General features: G+C 50.2%; 1 protein-coding gene across 3 annotated transcripts in view; it reads right to left on the bottom strand.

The window, feature by feature from the left end:
- Positions 1-14,410: 14,410 nt before the first annotated feature.
- UBASH3A (ubiquitin associated and SH3 domain containing A) overlaps positions 14,411-16,814 on the bottom strand; it is a 44,762-nt gene continuing 42,358 nt past the window's right edge. For 2 of the 3 annotated variants that reach the window (XM_017855225.1, XM_017855226.1), the window contains exon 14: positions 14,411-14,950. In XM_017855225.1, coding sequence (XP_017710714.1) covers positions 14,813-14,950 — 138 coding nt within the window. In that variant the 3' untranslated portion in view covers positions 14,411-14,812. The remainder of the gene's footprint in view (positions 14,951-16,814) is intronic. The other variant, XR_001882081.1, reaches the window with a different exon arrangement.

The raw sequence follows: 16,814 nt of genomic DNA, 5'->3' as shown, positions 1-16,814 counted from the left end.
GCAGTTTCACTGGAGCCAGCCTAGGGGATGTCTAGCACCACCCTGCATCAACGCCTTCCTGAGAGGGGGTTTTGGGATCTCCACCTTGGAGACACCCTTCAACTCCACCTACTCTTCCCGCAGCAGGTGTGAGGACTGGCCCTGACCCTGGATAACTTCTCTGTTCTCCTGTCCTGAGATCCCAGCCTCAGAAGACACTCTAGTTGGGTCTGCACACAGCATTTCGTGGTTGTGGTGGTGGTTTTGAATGGGCAAGTGGATAGTGGAGAAAGGGGAGGAACTGTGGTCAGGGCACCATTAATAGAGGGAGGCAGGGAAGAGACAGACGGTAGAAAGGGGTGGAGAAAGAAAGGTGGAGGGTGAAGGGAGCTGCTGCTACTATCTGAAATCATGGTGGAGCCATGGTTCAGGGTTAAGAATAGTTCTGGACAGAAATCTTGTTATAATTAAACATTAATCAGGCTGCACTTTGACCCACTTCCTTGTAAGGGCAAGTCCCATAGCATGCGATACCAACAATCTACACCCCACTGTTCCTATAGATAGGAACTTCTCTGCTGTTAGAATCGCAAGCCTTCTGTTTAAGAGTTGCTTAAGCAGATCCTGAATTCCAGCAGAACAGCTGATGCCAACCGGTTTGAAGATCCCCACAACAGGAACCAAGTCAGCATGAGAACACCATTTTTTCCATCTGCCTGTCCACAGCTTAATTCCACACTCTCCAACCTATCAACAATCTCCACACTGCAGCCCATGCCAGAACCCTGAAAAACCCTAGCCCCACACTCCCTGGGGAGATGGGGTTGAGGTTTCCTGCCATCTCCTCTTCTGGTAGCCCCAGGATTAAGCCGCTTTCTCTGCTGTAGCCCGGGGTCTTGGCAAATATTGATTTGCAGAGTGCATCAGGCAATGGACCCGTTACAGGTACAAGGGAATCACACTATGAGAATGCTTTTCTTTCTTTTTTTTTTAGAGATAGGGTCTCACTCTGTTGCCCAGGCTGGAGTGCAGTGGTGCAATCACAGCCCACTATAGCCTCAACCTCTTAATTCAAGAGATCTTATTACCTTAGTCTCCCTAGTAGTTGGGACTATAGTTGAATACCACCAAGCCAGACTCATTATGTTTATAGAGACAGGGTCTTGCTATGTTACCCAGAGTGATCTTAAACTCCTGGGCTCAAGCGATCCTCCCGCCTTGGCCTCCTAAAGTGCTGGATTACAGCCATGAGCCACCAAACCTAGCTGAATACTTTTATTTCTAAACCTAAAGTAGCATGCAGCACTGGAATTCTGGAAGCCCTCAAGCGGGATTACAGACCCCAGGCCCTGCTGGAGCTGGTCAGGCACTGCACTCCTAAGTCATTCTTCCTTAGTGACACGTGAGGGCCGTTGGCCCCGGGGTGGGGAGGGGACCATGCCCTGTGTTTGCTGCCTCTGTCCTTGTCCACTGCTGCTGCTCTGTGGTTTACAGAGATAAGCGTCATTGCAGGGCTCACGTCATCGCGCCTTCCCCATCTCCACCTTGCTGCCCTCCTGCCTCACATTCACACGTGGTGCCCTCGCCCGACCTGACCCCTACCTCCTGCCCCATACTCCTCTTTTCCTCAGCCTCTTCCTCCCATTTCACCCCACACAGAGGCCTTCCCTGCCTCTAGACTCTTCAAGGCCTCTCTGGTGTCCTCTTTCCTAGCTCTTTTGTTTTTCTTTACGCTGTTAAACCAGGTTTAGCCTCCCTACATATTTAAGTTCAGCCTAAAGGTTTCTTTGTAAGTCGTGAACACTAACAAGTAGAGGTGTAAGAGGAGCATAGCCTATACCTGTGCCAATCGCTGAGTTTCGGCCAATCAAATGTAGCCAACTATTCGCATTGCATTCAAATAAGGCAAACGCCGAGCTGTAACTAATCCAGCTGCATCCCTATCTTCTGTTTCCTGCACGTCACTCTCCTTTCTCTGTCCATAAATAAGCTTCTACCACGTGGTTGGAATCTCTAAGCCTACCCTGGCTGCCTGATTCGCAAATCATTCATTGCTCAATGAAACTCTTTTAATTTGGCTGTTTTTTTTTTCCCCCAATGCCATTTACCATAATTTGCAATTCATCCAGTCAATAACTATTTCTGGAAAGCTAAAGGTGTGCCAGGCACTGTGCCCCGGGCTGGGGTAGGCCAGGGATGCCCTCCAAGGATTCGTTATTCGGACCCTATATTAGAAAGTTGGTAGAGAAGCAAAAGTGGTCAGACTGCCTTGAAAATATTTGCCACAAACGCACCATTTAAACGCTGTACCCTCACTGAACACCTGCCCTGTTTAGCGTGAGCATCTCTCTGCCTCTGACCATTGTGTCCACGCGCTTGGCAATCAATTTTTCTGATTGTCAAATTTTCCACAACTCATTACAAATGTAACACCAATGGATGGCAAAAGGAAATTTTCAATCTTGCAAACGCTGTAAGGTTTCATGGAATTGATTGAGGTTATGTTGGGAGATTGCTCAAATTATACACAAAGCTACTGACAAAGGAGATTCTCGAAAAATGAGACTAAGTAACAATAGGGTATGAGACTGTCAACAACTAGTCCTTTGTTTCCTTATTTAGGGCATTAAAAAAACAAACAAACCAACAGAAACAAACCAGCCCTGACAAAACAAGGAATTTAATTCAAAGGATGATGAAGAGCGCTGGGGAAAATCAAAGGCCATACATATTTTGTAACAATTACTCTCTTGCCGAACACATGATGTATTACGTCAAACATGAAGTTAAAAATGTGGCGTTCTGCTCTCATAAAACATAGTCAGAAAAAGTATAAGAACTCCACTGCCACCGTTAATGTTGACTTACTATGATTTTAAGAATTTGGGCATAGTTGCAATTTTGCCTAATTTGCCTTTTTAAAATACAAAGTAAAATGGACCAATGTTCATAATTTTTAATTTAATTGATCAACATAGACTCTAAATCAAATCCTACTTCTCACTATTTACTTTGTATTTTGGTTTAACAGGATGTGCTGTGCATGACTTTGTACTGTTTATCTCCTGATAAGAAGAATTTCCTGCTGTGTTAATTTGCATAATTACCTTTGTGCTGACCCTCCCCCTCACTGAAATGTGAGGTCTGTGAAGGCACCATCTTCTCAGTCAGGATCCCGGCAGGAAACAGATGGCCTCTCACCACAGCAGAGTTCAAGGGCCCTCATGCTGGAAACCTGTGGTAAAGGTGGCATAACTGCCTTAAGTCTGGTGCCTGGGACTTAGCCATAAGGCAGAATTCTTCTTAGCAGACCTGGGCTTTTCCCACCTAAATATGTCAAGTAGCACTTAGTAGGCCTCTGTCTCATGTCTGGGGTGCCTGTGACCAAGGACCCGTTGCCATAGACAAGTATGGGTCAAAACAACTGTTACCTGCAATCCCTTGCTCCTTGGGGCATTGAGACCTGCCTTGTCTCTGATGGTTAAGAGCCACCCCTACTCTGGTGCTTAGAGTGGCGCTGCCTCCAGCCCACAGAGGACAGTCCACAGAGCTGGTGAAGGACTCACCAACGCATTTCCTCTCTTCTTCCGGGCCCCTTGGGGAAGAGGCATATTAGGGAAGGTCTGAGACAGTTGCAAATAGTAGGTGCCTTTCTACGTTCCTATTTCCTTGAGACTTTGAGCTCTGTTCTCTATAGTGTGCCAGGATTTCAAGCTTTTCGATCCCATTAACTTTGTCCGATTAGCTAACATGGAGGATTATTAACCACTTTCTCAGGGTTTGAGCCAACATATTAAACGCTGAAACCCAGCCTAATCTAGGCTCACTCTCTTCCACGTGGAGCAGGCACTGTCAGACTCCACCCCACGCTTGCTCCCAGGCTCTAGCTGCTACCTGCTAGAGTGGACCTGCAGCTCCATGTTGAGGCAATCTCCTCCCAGGGAGGTCTTGGGCCTCCTCACTCTGCCTCTGCTGGTCTCAACTGTTTTCTGGGACTGGAGGCAATGAGAGGTGTGGGGTGGGTCCTGGGGAACTGGCATCAGCTCAGGAGGCAGCTTCCCCAGGTGCAGTCATTACAGGACTTTTTAACAGAGGAATGTTGGGTTCCATGTGGGACGGGAGGTGAAAGGAGGAAATGGGGACAAAATGGAGGGGAAGGGAAAAGAGGAGAGGGAGGGGAGAAAGAGGAGGGAGAGCAAACGGGCACCGCCTCTGTAGACAACAGGGGTTCAGGGGAATTGGCAGCTCCAAATTTCCAGCCTCTCTTTCATCTCTGCCCAAATCTCTCCACTGGGTCTTTCCCCACGGACACCTTGTATTAGTCTGTTCTTGTACTGCTATAAAGAACTACCTGAGACTGGGTAATTTATAAAGAAAAGAGGTTTAATTGGCTCAGGGGTCTGCAGGCTGCACAGGAAGCAAGGCATGGAGGCCTCAGGAAACTTACAATCAAGGCAGAAAGCAAAAGGGAAGCAGGCACGTCCTACATGACCAGGGCAGGAGGAAGAGACAGAAGGAGGAGGTGCCACATCCTTTTAAACCAGATCTCGTGAGAACTCTATCACGAGAAGAGCAAGGTGGAAATCCGCCCCCAAGAGCCAGTCGCCTCCCACCAGGCCCCACCTCCAGTACTTGGGATTACAATTGAACATGAGATTCGGGTGGGGACATATCACACCCTTTCCTTGTAAGAGATCAGGCAGGGTTGAGCATTTAATTGGCACCTCAGTGCTGCCCCCTTACAATCAGGCCCATGCTTGGCCCTCAGCACAGGTGTCCCAGGACCAGAGAGATGAGGGATCCCTTCAAAGCTGCCCTGGAAGCCGCTAGGTCTCTACACCTATTCTTAATTATATGCTCATGGTTTTACGTTTCTCCTTTTCCCTGGGCAGGTGCCCTAGGGGGCTGGTGACTGTGGCTCTATGATCTCTAGTTGCCATAGTGACGGAGTACCACATGAACCCCCATGCCCTTCCCACTGCCTGCACTTCCTCCTGTGCTATCACTGAAGAGAGTTTGAAGAGCAACGCACGCCGTGGTGACTTGTGCCCCATTGCCGACCAGCAAGGAAGTGACCTACACGTGCGGGTGACCCAGAGTCCAGTGCTAGGAGGTAACAGCAGCCCATCTGCCATTGTGAGCATCCCTGGAAGTCCCATCGGAAGCAGAGGCTCCACACCTCTCCCTCAGTGCATGAACTGTCCCCGTGTGGCCTGCTCCTACGACCTTGACCACATTTCCACCACAGTCCTGTGGAAGCTGGCACAGCATAAGGGCTCCTGGAAGGCAAGCGATAGTCTCCGCAGCTCCCCAGTGAGCCCAGTGGCACTTCAGCCCTGCCCTCACACCCCACCTCACCTGTGGAAATGACAGGGTTTTCTCCCACAGCTGAATCTTTGTAGTGAGAACTTCCTGCTCAGAGCTCTTAGTGAGTCCCTGGGCAAAACCCAAAATGCTCAGGAGCCGTGATCAAGGGTGGGGCCAGGAGGGAAATGGAGAACTGGGGCTGCTTTCGGGAGGGGCCATTGCTCTGCAGAGCCTCAGATCACAAGGGGGAATTTCTGTGAAGATCCTGCAATGTGATTCTTCATCACACTGTGATGAAGGAGGAAAAAAACACTGTAGGAAGAAAAAAACACGTGTATACAAATGGCATAGACACACACACCTAGATACATACACACACACGCATCTGTAGTTATAAAGTCACAGGATCATCTTCCTGTCACACAGGAGTCTTGCCTTTGAGCAAACCTGACATGAACACCTGACCGCCAACCTCCCAGGACCATTCTTTGTATTGGATCTGTAGTGACATTCCCCTACAAAGCCACTTCCCCAAGAGCGATGGTTCTCAGCCTGAGCCGCATCAGAATTACCTGGAGGGCTTGTCCAATCACAGATGGCCGGGCCTCATCCCAAATTTCTGATCCACCCCTGAGCATATGAATTCGAAGGAAGTTCCCAGTGAGGACAGGTGCTGCTAGATCAGGGGCCACACTTTGAGAACCACCAGCTTTCATGGCTCAGTGTAACAGTTGTCCAGTCCAAAGACAGGTAACTTCCAGGTGCCAGATTCAGGCATAAGTGTCACAGCTAGCTAGCTTTGTGATCTTGAGGACTGCATGAGGGAGTGCTGGGAACATGCTTCATTTGACACCTCCAGGTGGGAAACCCCTACCTGGTAGTTATTGGTGCTGCATGGTTAAATCCATTCAGTTTCGTTTTATCCACTTGCAATCCTGAACACACCTGCTGCATAAAATAGATTTATTTGAAAACAATTTTCTAGAATTTGGATTTTTAAGAGTATATGAAACAGAGTGTGGCAGGCCAGGTTTCACTCATGCAGGCCTCCGTAACAACTGTTTTAGTACTGATCGAGTGGTTAAGTTAAATATTAAAAGCTAAAAAAAGCCAGTGCCCTTATATAAAGGCTGAAATGTAACAAAAGCCACCAAGGGTTTTGCCTAGGCCTTTCCTGGACCTTAAAGCATGACAAAATAATGAAAGAATTCTTAACAGGACCCATTTAGGATTAAACAAGTTTTATTGGGGTTAAAAAAAAACCCCTGGCTTCCACAAACAAGTTTATTGGAGGTCTGAAGGAACTCCCCAGACCTCCGTGATTTAGCAGAAGGCAAGATAAGGTTAATCACCTCAGCACCTGGACCCATTCAGATTAAGTAAATTTACTGAGGCTCCAGAGGAAGGTCTTCAGGACTCAGACCTTAGTTATAGATTAAAATAAGTTAATCACTTATGTCTTTAGATGAACGCACACTTACATGTAGACATAGAGCTTACAAGGTATATATAAGCTCTGGAAAACGGTGTAATTTTGAGTTAGTCTGGCAATAATTTCCAGGCCTTCTCCCTGTAACTGGTTCCAGAAATAAATAAACTCTCCTCCTTCCCAGTTCATCTGCATCTTGTTATTGGGCCGCAAGAAACAGCTGCCCAACACTCAGCTTGGTCTGGAACAAGAGTACACTGCATTCCTGGATTTTACTGCTTTTTGCAAATACAATAAAAATGAGTGCCCACAGAATTAGAAACTTTGACAAATTAGAGGCTATATGAATATCATAAAGAGTGTTATAACTAGGCTATATTAGTTTTGCCACCCCAATAAAAACAACTATTGAAATAGAATTATACACAACTAAACGCTGGAGATTATTTTATTCACTTTTAATATGAACAACTTATGGAATGGGGACTATGATCAAACACTGCGCTTGGAGTCAGGCTTGGGCAGGAGCGGGGGTGGCTAGGTGGAAGGAGCATGGAGCAGTAAACTCATGTTGCATCCCTGCAACATCATGGCAAGGTATGTATGTGAGTAAATGAGAATACAGTGTCCAGGTGCGGTGGCTCACACCTATAATCCCAGCACTTTGGGAGGCCGAGGCAGGTGGATCACGAGGTCACCTCCAGGGGTGCTCAGGTAGAAGATGCTCCCTGTTCATCTCACTTCAACCCTGGGGCTTCCTATGAGGTCTCGAGACTGAGGAAACTCTGACCTCTAGTGGTAAAAACAGGAGTTCACTATTCTTACGGAGTGAGCAAAGCAAGAGGACTAGCTCAGAAGACGTGAGAATAATCCGCCAGGACCTCAGAGGGTCAGCGAGGGGTGACGTCAGCTTTCCGCAGCACAATGGCGCCCTCCAGCGGCGTCCCCCTGTGTCGCCCTCCCTGCTGTCTTCTCTTCGCCCCACGTATTGGCAGAGGAGGTGTTAGTGCTCGCTGGCTTATGAGTCCACTGCCCACACCTTCCACGGAAATAGAAGCTCATTCAGAGTGAGCTTGTATCTGACCCACGGCTGCCTTCCCAGCAGTGCTAACGGCACCCAGGCATTCCCTCCGAAACATCTGCTGAGTGGATGACTGAGGCCGGACTCCACACACGAGGGCTGAGGGCGGGAAAGACGAACTCTGCCCAGTGCTGAGCCTGAGGATGGAGCGTGGGCCCAGGCGGGAGCGTGGGCTGTGGATGGAGCGTGGGCTGTGGTTGGGCAGACGAGACGGTGGGCTCATGGGCGGTCAGGAGGGGTCCTCTGTAACACAGCACCCCACCCTTGTTGGGAACCAGGTCGCACAGCAGGAGGGGAGCAGTGGGTGGGTGAGGGAGCGAAGCTTCATCTGTATCTACAGCCACTCCCCATTGCTGTCCTTACTGCCTGAGCTCCGCTTCCTGTGAGATCAGTGGTGGGATTAGTCTCACAGGAGTGTGACCCGTGCATGGGAGGGATCTGGGTTGCACGCTCCTTATGAGAATCTAACACCTGATGACCTGTTACAGTCGCCCATCACCCCCAGATGGGACTGTCTAGTTGTGGGAAATAAGCTCAGGGCTCCCACTGACTCCACATTATGGTGAGTTGTATAATTATTTTATTACATATTACAATGTAATAATAGAAATAAAGTGCACAATAAAAGTCATTGCACTTGAATCATCTCAAAACCATTCTCCACCCCCACCCCGGTCCGTGGAAAAATTGTCTTCCACAACACTTGTCCCTGGTGCCAAAAGGCTGGCGACTGCTGCTCTATGAGAGGGCCTGCTGCTGGGCTGTGACACCCCCTGAAGAGAAGGACAAATGCCTGCCTCTTGGTAATGGGAGGACATTACCAGGGCAGAAACACCCAATGTGAAACTCTATGTGGTGAATTTCTATGTGGTGGTGAATTGCGTGTGTGAAATTGACTGGGCCGCAGGGTGCGAAGATGTTTGATCCGACTCACTCTGGGGGTGTGTGAGGAGGTTTCTGGATGAGATGAACATTCGAATCAGGAGATTGTCAAGAAAACGGCTCTCCCCAGGGTGGGTGGGCCTCATCCAATCAGTTGAAGTTCTGAATGGAACAAAAGGCTAAGAGGAAACTCCTCATGCCTGACAACCTTTGAACTGAGGCATTGACTTTTTCCTGCCATTGGACTTGAATGAAAACACCGATTCTCTCTGAGTCTCAAGCCTACTGGCCTCCAGACGGGAGGCCAACGGCTCCTGCAGATGGTGAGGCTTCTCAGCTTCTGTAACTGTGTGAGCCAATCCCCCTCTCTCCATTCCTCTCCCAGCCTGTATCTGTATGTTTGTATCTATATGGATGTGGGTCCTGTTTCCTACTGGCTGTTTCTCTGGAGAGCTCTGGTTCCTGCACTCTCTTTTGCTGTTTGTGGCTCTAAGTCACAGTATGTTAAAGTTCGGGTTTAAGAGTATGCGGGCTGCTGCATCTAAATATGTGGGAATAAGTACAAAAATCCTTTACATCATCACATGTGTTTCATCAAATGGGCTATTTTCTCTCCACAGGCTAAGCTGCAAGTTCTTGTTTGGAGTCGAAGGACCAGTAACTTTGCCCTCACCTGCCACCTACTGGTCCACTCACCAGGACACCAGGCAGGACATTTGTTCCACCCTGACTGTGAGGCAACCCCCTGGGGATCCTGCTAAGACACAGCTGCTGACATGGGAGATGGGGGCGCCTGAGGCCCTGCATTTCTAACACGCTCCCAGGCAATGCCCGTAATCCTGGTCCTCAGGCCAGAGTTTGAGAAACAAAAAAATAAATAACTTATAGGGCCCGTTGCCTTTCCTCAAAGTCTGGTTATATTTTCTAGGTAATAAGTGCTATTAGTACCTGGAAAGGAGAACAAAATGGTTTAAGGATAGCTGGAGGCAAAGAAAATGCAGCGTGTCTTCTAAAATCACTAACTCAAATAAACGGGCTGCCTCTCCGGCGAGGCGCCTGAAGAGAGTGAGCTTCAGGAGCTCATTCGCAGGCATTTCTCCTTCGGGATTTACATTGCTTTTGTGCGTAGCTTCTTTGGAAAATTGCTTGGTTTACTGTCCTCACACAGTTTTGTCTCATTATGGGAGACAATGAAAGAGAATGAGTTAATGGTTGAAAGAAATACATTTTGGAGAGAGAAGGAGAAATATGACATTTCCAGATCATTAATTTTTTAATGACTTCTTAGGGAACTTCCTTGTTTGAAGATTTCATCAGGAAGATGGCATACGTGCATGTGTGTTTCTTAATTTATTTTTGTGGCCTTAAGTCCTAGGAAAAAATGGTACTGGACAACTGGAAGTGGCATTTACTTGAAACCACACAGGAGTAAGTACATCATAATTCTAGGAGTTTGCTGTGGCAACTTGCAAAGGCCTTTCACACAGCTGGACCTCTGTCACTTTTCATGAAGAACCCCCATGCGCTGGCAGACAGCGGCTGCACACACATTTAGGAGACTGCAGGAAGTCATTTCCAACAGCAAATGAGACATTAATTATTCAATGCAGATAAACATCAACAACAGCGCATCATCCGAAGGATTCCACTGGGATCCAGGGGCTCTGCGTTAAAGCTCAGTTCGGTCCTCTGCTCATGGTGACCTCAGACACAGTCTCTGTGCCTCAGGCTCACCGCTGTAAAATCATGCGGCCTGTCAATGGGTCCACGTCACTTGCAGCTTCTTAGTCCTCATTCTGAGGACATGATATGCCCTCTTAGCAGCGAGCCCTGGAGGGGCTGACTTGCAGCAGTGTTTGCCAGTTCCCATGGTGTAAATGCTCCTGCCAGGGCTGATTCAATTACATCTCTAGCAGTGAACTTCAGCTGGATGGACTGACCTTCCCACCTTGAACTTCAAGGTGAGCGTGTGAAGCGTGCCGGCTGTGTCTTGTCTTGAGGGAGCCGGTGGCTCACGCTGGGTGGCTGAGGCGATGGGGCAGGGAGGGGCAGGAGTGGGATCATCCGGTTGAATAGCAAGGCTGGAGAGAGGCGAGAGCTTGGGGGCTCTCTTCAGGTATGGTCCAGGCACCAGAGTCGCTGCTGGCCAAGGATCCCAGAAGAGACACAGCCTGGGATGAATCCCTGGAACCAAGAGTCTGCCCAGTGCCCCGCAGGGGGCAGACAGTGTTCCGCTCAGTGCCCCCGCCTGGCTCCACCCACCCCTCTTTCCTAGACCGAGGGACTTGGTCTCCTCTCTCTCTCTTGACCCTGCCTGCACATGGGCCTTAGCCCTTCTGTCCTTCCATCCTCTGTAGAGAGAATGTTGTTTCCTTTTGCAGGAAGAACTGGTCTGAAGCACACGGCTATGATGATCCCAACAGGTCTGTGCAGCAGCTGGCCTCTCCCTGCAAAGTAACATTCATGCCTGCTGCAGGGATGGGCTGGGGGTGGCTCATATCAGCTCAGGAGAGCTGAGTTTTAAATTTTCACGCAGCCTGCAAATCAACTGCCAAAACATTGGCAGCCCAGAATCAGCCCTGGTGCATTTACATCATGGAAACTGGAAAACACAGCAGACACTGCAAGTCAGCCCCTCCAGGGCTCATGGCTAAGAGGGCACATGTCCTCCAGAATGAGGACTAAGATGCTGCAAGTAACATGGACCCATCGACAGGCCGCATGATTTTACAGCGGTAAGCCAGTCACTATGAGTAGAGGACTGAACTGGGTTCCAATTCAGAGCCCCTGGATCTCAGTGGAATTCCTTCGGATGAAGCGTTGTTGTTGATGTTTATCTGTATTGAATAATCAATGTCTCATTTGCTGTTGGAAATGATTTCCTGCAATCTCCTGAATGTGTGTGCAGCCGCTGTCTGCTGGCCTTGGGGATGTGGGGAGAGGAGAAGCATGATACAGGGTTGAGGAGAAGCCTCTGTTGAAGAATTATTGTGTCAGGGCTGCTTCTGACCGGGCCAAAGGACTGGAGTCCAACAACGTGGAGCCTCATGGTGTCCATGGTGCACTTAAGTATCCTAGAATTTGAGTGTGGGGCCAGCCAAGAGGACTATGAGGCTGGACACAGGGCTCAGTTGCTATCACAGCACAGCCACCCACATCACACGGAGGCAGTGGGGCCCGTGTAGGACTTGGTCCCACCTCCGCATGGCTCCCCAGCCCAGGCCCGCACCTATGTCTGGGGCAGTGTCCTCAAAGTTCCAGTGCTAGTCGGATTTCCTCTATCCTTTCTTCTTAGAACGCTGCCCTTGACAGCATCACACAAGTGTTCAGCTCGAGATGTGCGCCGATTCCTTTCCAACCTTCGTTTCCATAAAGGTCTGTCTGCTCAGCAGGAGTGCACAGGTGCAACTCCAGACTTCTAACACACCTGTGCCCATTTGCGCTACGCCCAAGTGCCCCGGCAGGAGGCCTGAGGCCAGGGTTCCATGCAGCCCTGTGAAGGGAATACATCGGTACTTCTCAGCTGGGGACGATCCTGCTCCCCCAGGGACATTTGGTAACATGTGGAGACATTTTTGGTTATCACAACTGGTGGGCTGGGGTGGGGGATGTACTGCCGCTTCAGTGGGGGAGGGCCAGGGATGTTGCTGGACATCCCACAATGCATGGGCGTGCTCTGACAAAGGTGTATCTGGCCCCAAATGTTAATAGTGCCAAAGCTGGGAAACACTGGGCTATAGGAGCAGAGAAGTTTTGCAGGCGAGTCATGGGTCCCACTGTGATATCCAGGAGGGACTTGTACCCAACCACACACTTGCCGAGGAGAAAGAACAACTGCCCAGGTGCCCAGTGGTGGGGCGTATTTGTTGCAGGACGTACTGCCCATCCGCCTGCATCCCAGTGAATCCATCTCTTTTCTACCCGGTATCTGCTGGGATGCGTCTAGGATGATCTCCCTGAAGACGTTATCACAGTGTGGCCTGGACTCGAAGCAGGCCTGTGAGTGGGGCACACGCTCTGCTCTCTGTGGCTGTGCCAACTTCAAACTTCTTTACATTTGGACACAGAAAAACTACATCACTAGCGAAATAAAACAAGGGGCAGACAGATGTGTCTTTTTCTCAGGAGGTTGTGTTCGATTGACTAAAACAGCGAGGAACCTTTTATTGGGTCTGGCCTCCTGTGCATCCTACGCCATGTGGGCCGGTTCCAGCACAGCCCAGGGTGTTCACCGTCTTTACTTCTGTAAGAGCTGCCTTTGCGTTCTGCCCTCTGCTTGCCTGGGTGCTCACAGCGGGAGGCTAAGGGTGTAGCACAGGTCCTTCCTGCGCTGTCTCTGCATTCACAGTATAAAAGGCACTTACAGAGCCACTACCGCAGCCCCGAACTGCAATCATGAAATAACACCTGCATTGGATCGGGGGCTAGAAAAGATGAAAGACCGATGGACTGTCAATGCTCCGTGCTAGGATCTCTGCCTGCAGCACGAGGCACCACACGTGTGGGCTGTGGGAGCAGGCGTGACCTGTGGGCTGGGGCATGAGACTCCCCACTGGGGAGACCCCATCCCCTGCTGGACCCCATCCCTGCTTCCTCAGCATCACCATCATGGACAGACTCCACTTTGCTGGTGGCCCTTCTTTTGGGGCCCCGTTAAATCGGGGGAGCCTACTTCTCCCACTGGCAAAGTCCTCTTCTCTCCTCTACGTGATTAGAAACAAGAATAGGAGAAGGCAAAAAAGGCCTGCAAGGGGAGTGTCTCAAATCCCTATGTGTGAGGCCTTGTAGGAGCAGCTCTGCTGTGCTTGGAAGGGTTGGGGTATGTTATGGCAGGCTACAGGATAACCCTCAAAGATGTTCACGTCCTAATCCCGGGGACCTGGGAATATGCAACTTTATGTGGCAAAAGGGACTTTGCACCTGTGGTTAAGGCTTGTGAGATGAGAATTGATCCTGGGTTATTGGATGGGCCTGATGTCAACACAAGGGCCTTTGTAGGAGGGAGGCAGGAGGGTCAGAGGCAGAAGGCGATGTGGCTGTGAAGGCAGAGATGGTGAGAGCTTGGAGGCTGCTACGCCACCATCCTTGAGGAGGGAGGGTGCAGGTGGCCTCTAAAAGCGAGAAAAGGCAAGGAAAGGATCCTCCCCTGGAGCCTCCAGAAGGAATGTAGCCTGCCGACAAAATTCCGACCTCCAGAACTGTAGGAGAGTAAGCGCGCGCGCGTGTGTGTGTATGCATGTGAACACGTGTGTGCCTGTGTGTTTTTGTGTGTGCATTGTATGTGTATGCCTTGGTGTGTGTGTGCGAGTGTGTGCATTTGTGTGTGTGTGCTCGTGTGCATGTATGTGTCTGCATGCGTGCATGTATGCATATGTTTGTATGTGTATGTGTGTGTGCATGCTTGTGTACCTACATGTGTGCATGCGTGCATATGCATCTGTGTGCACATGTGTATGTGGATGTATTTGTGTGTGTGCGTGCACGTGTGTGCCTGTGTGTGTATGCATATGTGCGTGTGTGTATGTGCGTGTGTGTGTGTATGAATTTTGTGTTCTTTCCATGACCACCAGGTTTGTGGTCATTGGTTACAGCAACCACAGAGACATAGTAACGTGAGTGTTGACAGCACTGAACAGCAACCCAGTTTTCAGCTGGTAGACGGTATTCTGGGCCCATTGTATTGACTATTACACCTGTTTTAGCCCATGTGGATATGGCTAAAGAGTGACGGATGCAGAAAAAGAAGAAACGATTGGGAATTTAATGATCAGACCATGGAAAATGAAGTGGTTAGATCCTTCGTTTGTGGTGAGTCTTTAATTCCTGGAATTTAGAGTCCCGAGCAGTTGTGTCCCCCGCTGCAGACACTCAGTGTACATGCTGCAGGGGGGTGTCCTCACCCAGCCATCTGCCCTGTGCTCCCCACAGCTGAGCTGGTGGAGGATGGGTCCACAGATGGGAGTTACAAAGGCGAAAGCCGGAGGGAAATATTCCGGAATATAAAAGTGCGTCTTGTGCTTTTACAAATCACATTGGGTGAGACTAAGACGCCTCTGGAAAGAGCAGCATCTTCTAGCCTCTGCACGTGGTCTCTGCCTCTCCACTCTGAGGTTATGAGAACATCACCATGGCTCTCAGTTGCCTGAGATCCAGTTCCTCCAGTTAAATGCTGCGTTCGCCCCGTGGGTCAGGGTCTTCACCGGTGGGTTCACCAACTCCCATTTTCCTTCCTCTTTATTTTCTTCACAGAAGCACATGCCCAGGGAAGGGATCTAGAACGGAGTTTTAAATCACTTGTTAATATCTTACAAGTCCATCAACTTCAGACTATCTCCAAAGCCAATGGTCAGGCACTCCTCTATTTTGGAGGGTCTGTGACTGCCCAGACTGGCACTGCCACCATCAAACGGCACCAACATCTGCCCAGGCGGTGCCCCATGGGGGATGTCCCCTAGCCAGGGGACACTGGGTAATTCTGGAGACATTTCTGATTGTCACAACTGAGGATAGAGGTGCTGCCGACACCTAGCAGGCAGAGGTCCTACAAGGTGGTGCATCCTACAATGCGTAGAGCGACCCCCACCACAAAGGTCTGCAGGCTGAGGTGGAGATTGCTGTCCACCACTTAAGGAGTGGCTCATGTTCTCACATTCAGCATCACAAAAAGACACAGACATTGAGTTTTCAGACCCAAAAGAAAAGCACAAAGTGAACCTTTAGACCTCCATCCCTTCATCTGTGAAATGGATGTGTGGGAACAAAGCTTTGTGGTGAAGCCTTTTTTTTGTCTTTTGCTTTTCTTTCTTTCCGTCCTCTTTCTAATGTCTAGAAATTCCTCAGGCAGATGAAATTTACAAAAATGCCAACGGGCAGGGGGATTCGAGCGAGGCTGGTGTTGACTCTGGGGCGATTCTCTCCTCGTGCTTGTAGAGGCTGTGGGCGGGGGGTGGTGATGGGCTGGCTGGGGAGGGTCCTGAGTGCTCCGTTTCCAGCTGCCCTGATTTGGGGGCCTATCTTTTGGCAGAGCCCCCTTTGCGTTTTCTGATACGCATGAGCAAGTCCTGCTTATTTTGGGGTGGGGGCAGGGTGGACACCACGTGATCAGCATAAGCAAGTCCAGGAGCCTGGAAGTTCCCAATTGGCATCTATGGAAGGGGGTGAAGGGTCCAAGGAGCCGGTGGAGCTTTGGCCACAAAGGCTCATGGGTTTGGGGAATTGTCAGCAGCTGCCGTGTGCCGTGCTGCCACCCTTGGTTACAGGGACCCCCAGGAGCGCCTGGGGCTGGGGGCTTGGTGTGTGTATATGGGGCTGTGGGAAGGCGGGTAGGGACAGGAGGGATGTATCAGAGCACATGTGTGGAAGAACCATTTGCAGAAGCAAAAGCAGCACTTTGGGAGCAGGTGGTGCTTGGGCTGCCTGGACAGTCCCCAGGAAAATCCACGCAGACCTCTACCAGTGCAGCCTGGGGAGGTTGAGCAGCCCTGTTTGGACAATGCTCACTTGGTGGCTCAGGAACCCAGAGCACTTGGAAACATCTGGATCATAATTGGGACACACCACCCTGGAGACACTGCCGGGGAAGCCTGTTTCTACTCAGGTGCAGAGGAAAATGGAGCAAGAAAGGGAGATTCGGGTGTCTGATGCCAACTTGCTGAGTGACAATGACCCGTGGCAGGCATGCTCCTCGTGTGCGTAAGCTCTCATCCAGCTGCTGAGGCAGGTGCAGCTAGAGACCTAAGCCCTCCTGCAGGCGCCTGGCTGGTGTCACTGGACTGGGCCTGGGAGTTGGGCTCCTCTGAAGCCCCCGAATGCTTGGGAGGACTCAGCAACACCCTCTCTTGCCCACAAATTATGGCAAACAAGCTGTGGCCAGTGTGGTCCTGTGGCAGTGCTGTGTGAAGAAACCAGGTCAGGAGCTCAAGCACCTCCAATGCCAGGCATTGTCCATGCTGCACGTGCTGCCTGGGCACCGACCAATGGACTCATGAATGTCACGAAAAGGTCAGGACCATGGGGAGTCCAGCCTTGAGTAGATCTGCAGGGAAGGGTTGGGACTGGGGTGGGATCTACACTCCTGAGTTTGCCTGCCTCAATTCACCCATGGACTGGATGTCACCCTCTCGCTTTGCTGGGTGA

This window comes from Rhinopithecus bieti, unplaced genomic scaffold (assembly GCF_001698545.2).
Source record: "Rhinopithecus bieti isolate Rb0 unplaced genomic scaffold, ASM169854v2 scaffold_40803, whole genome shotgun sequence".
Classification (NCBI taxonomy): domain Eukaryota; kingdom Metazoa; phylum Chordata; class Mammalia; order Primates; family Cercopithecidae; genus Rhinopithecus; species Rhinopithecus bieti.
The sequence above is the reverse complement of the archived record's forward strand: the minus strand, read 5'-3'. Positions and strand labels throughout refer to the sequence as shown.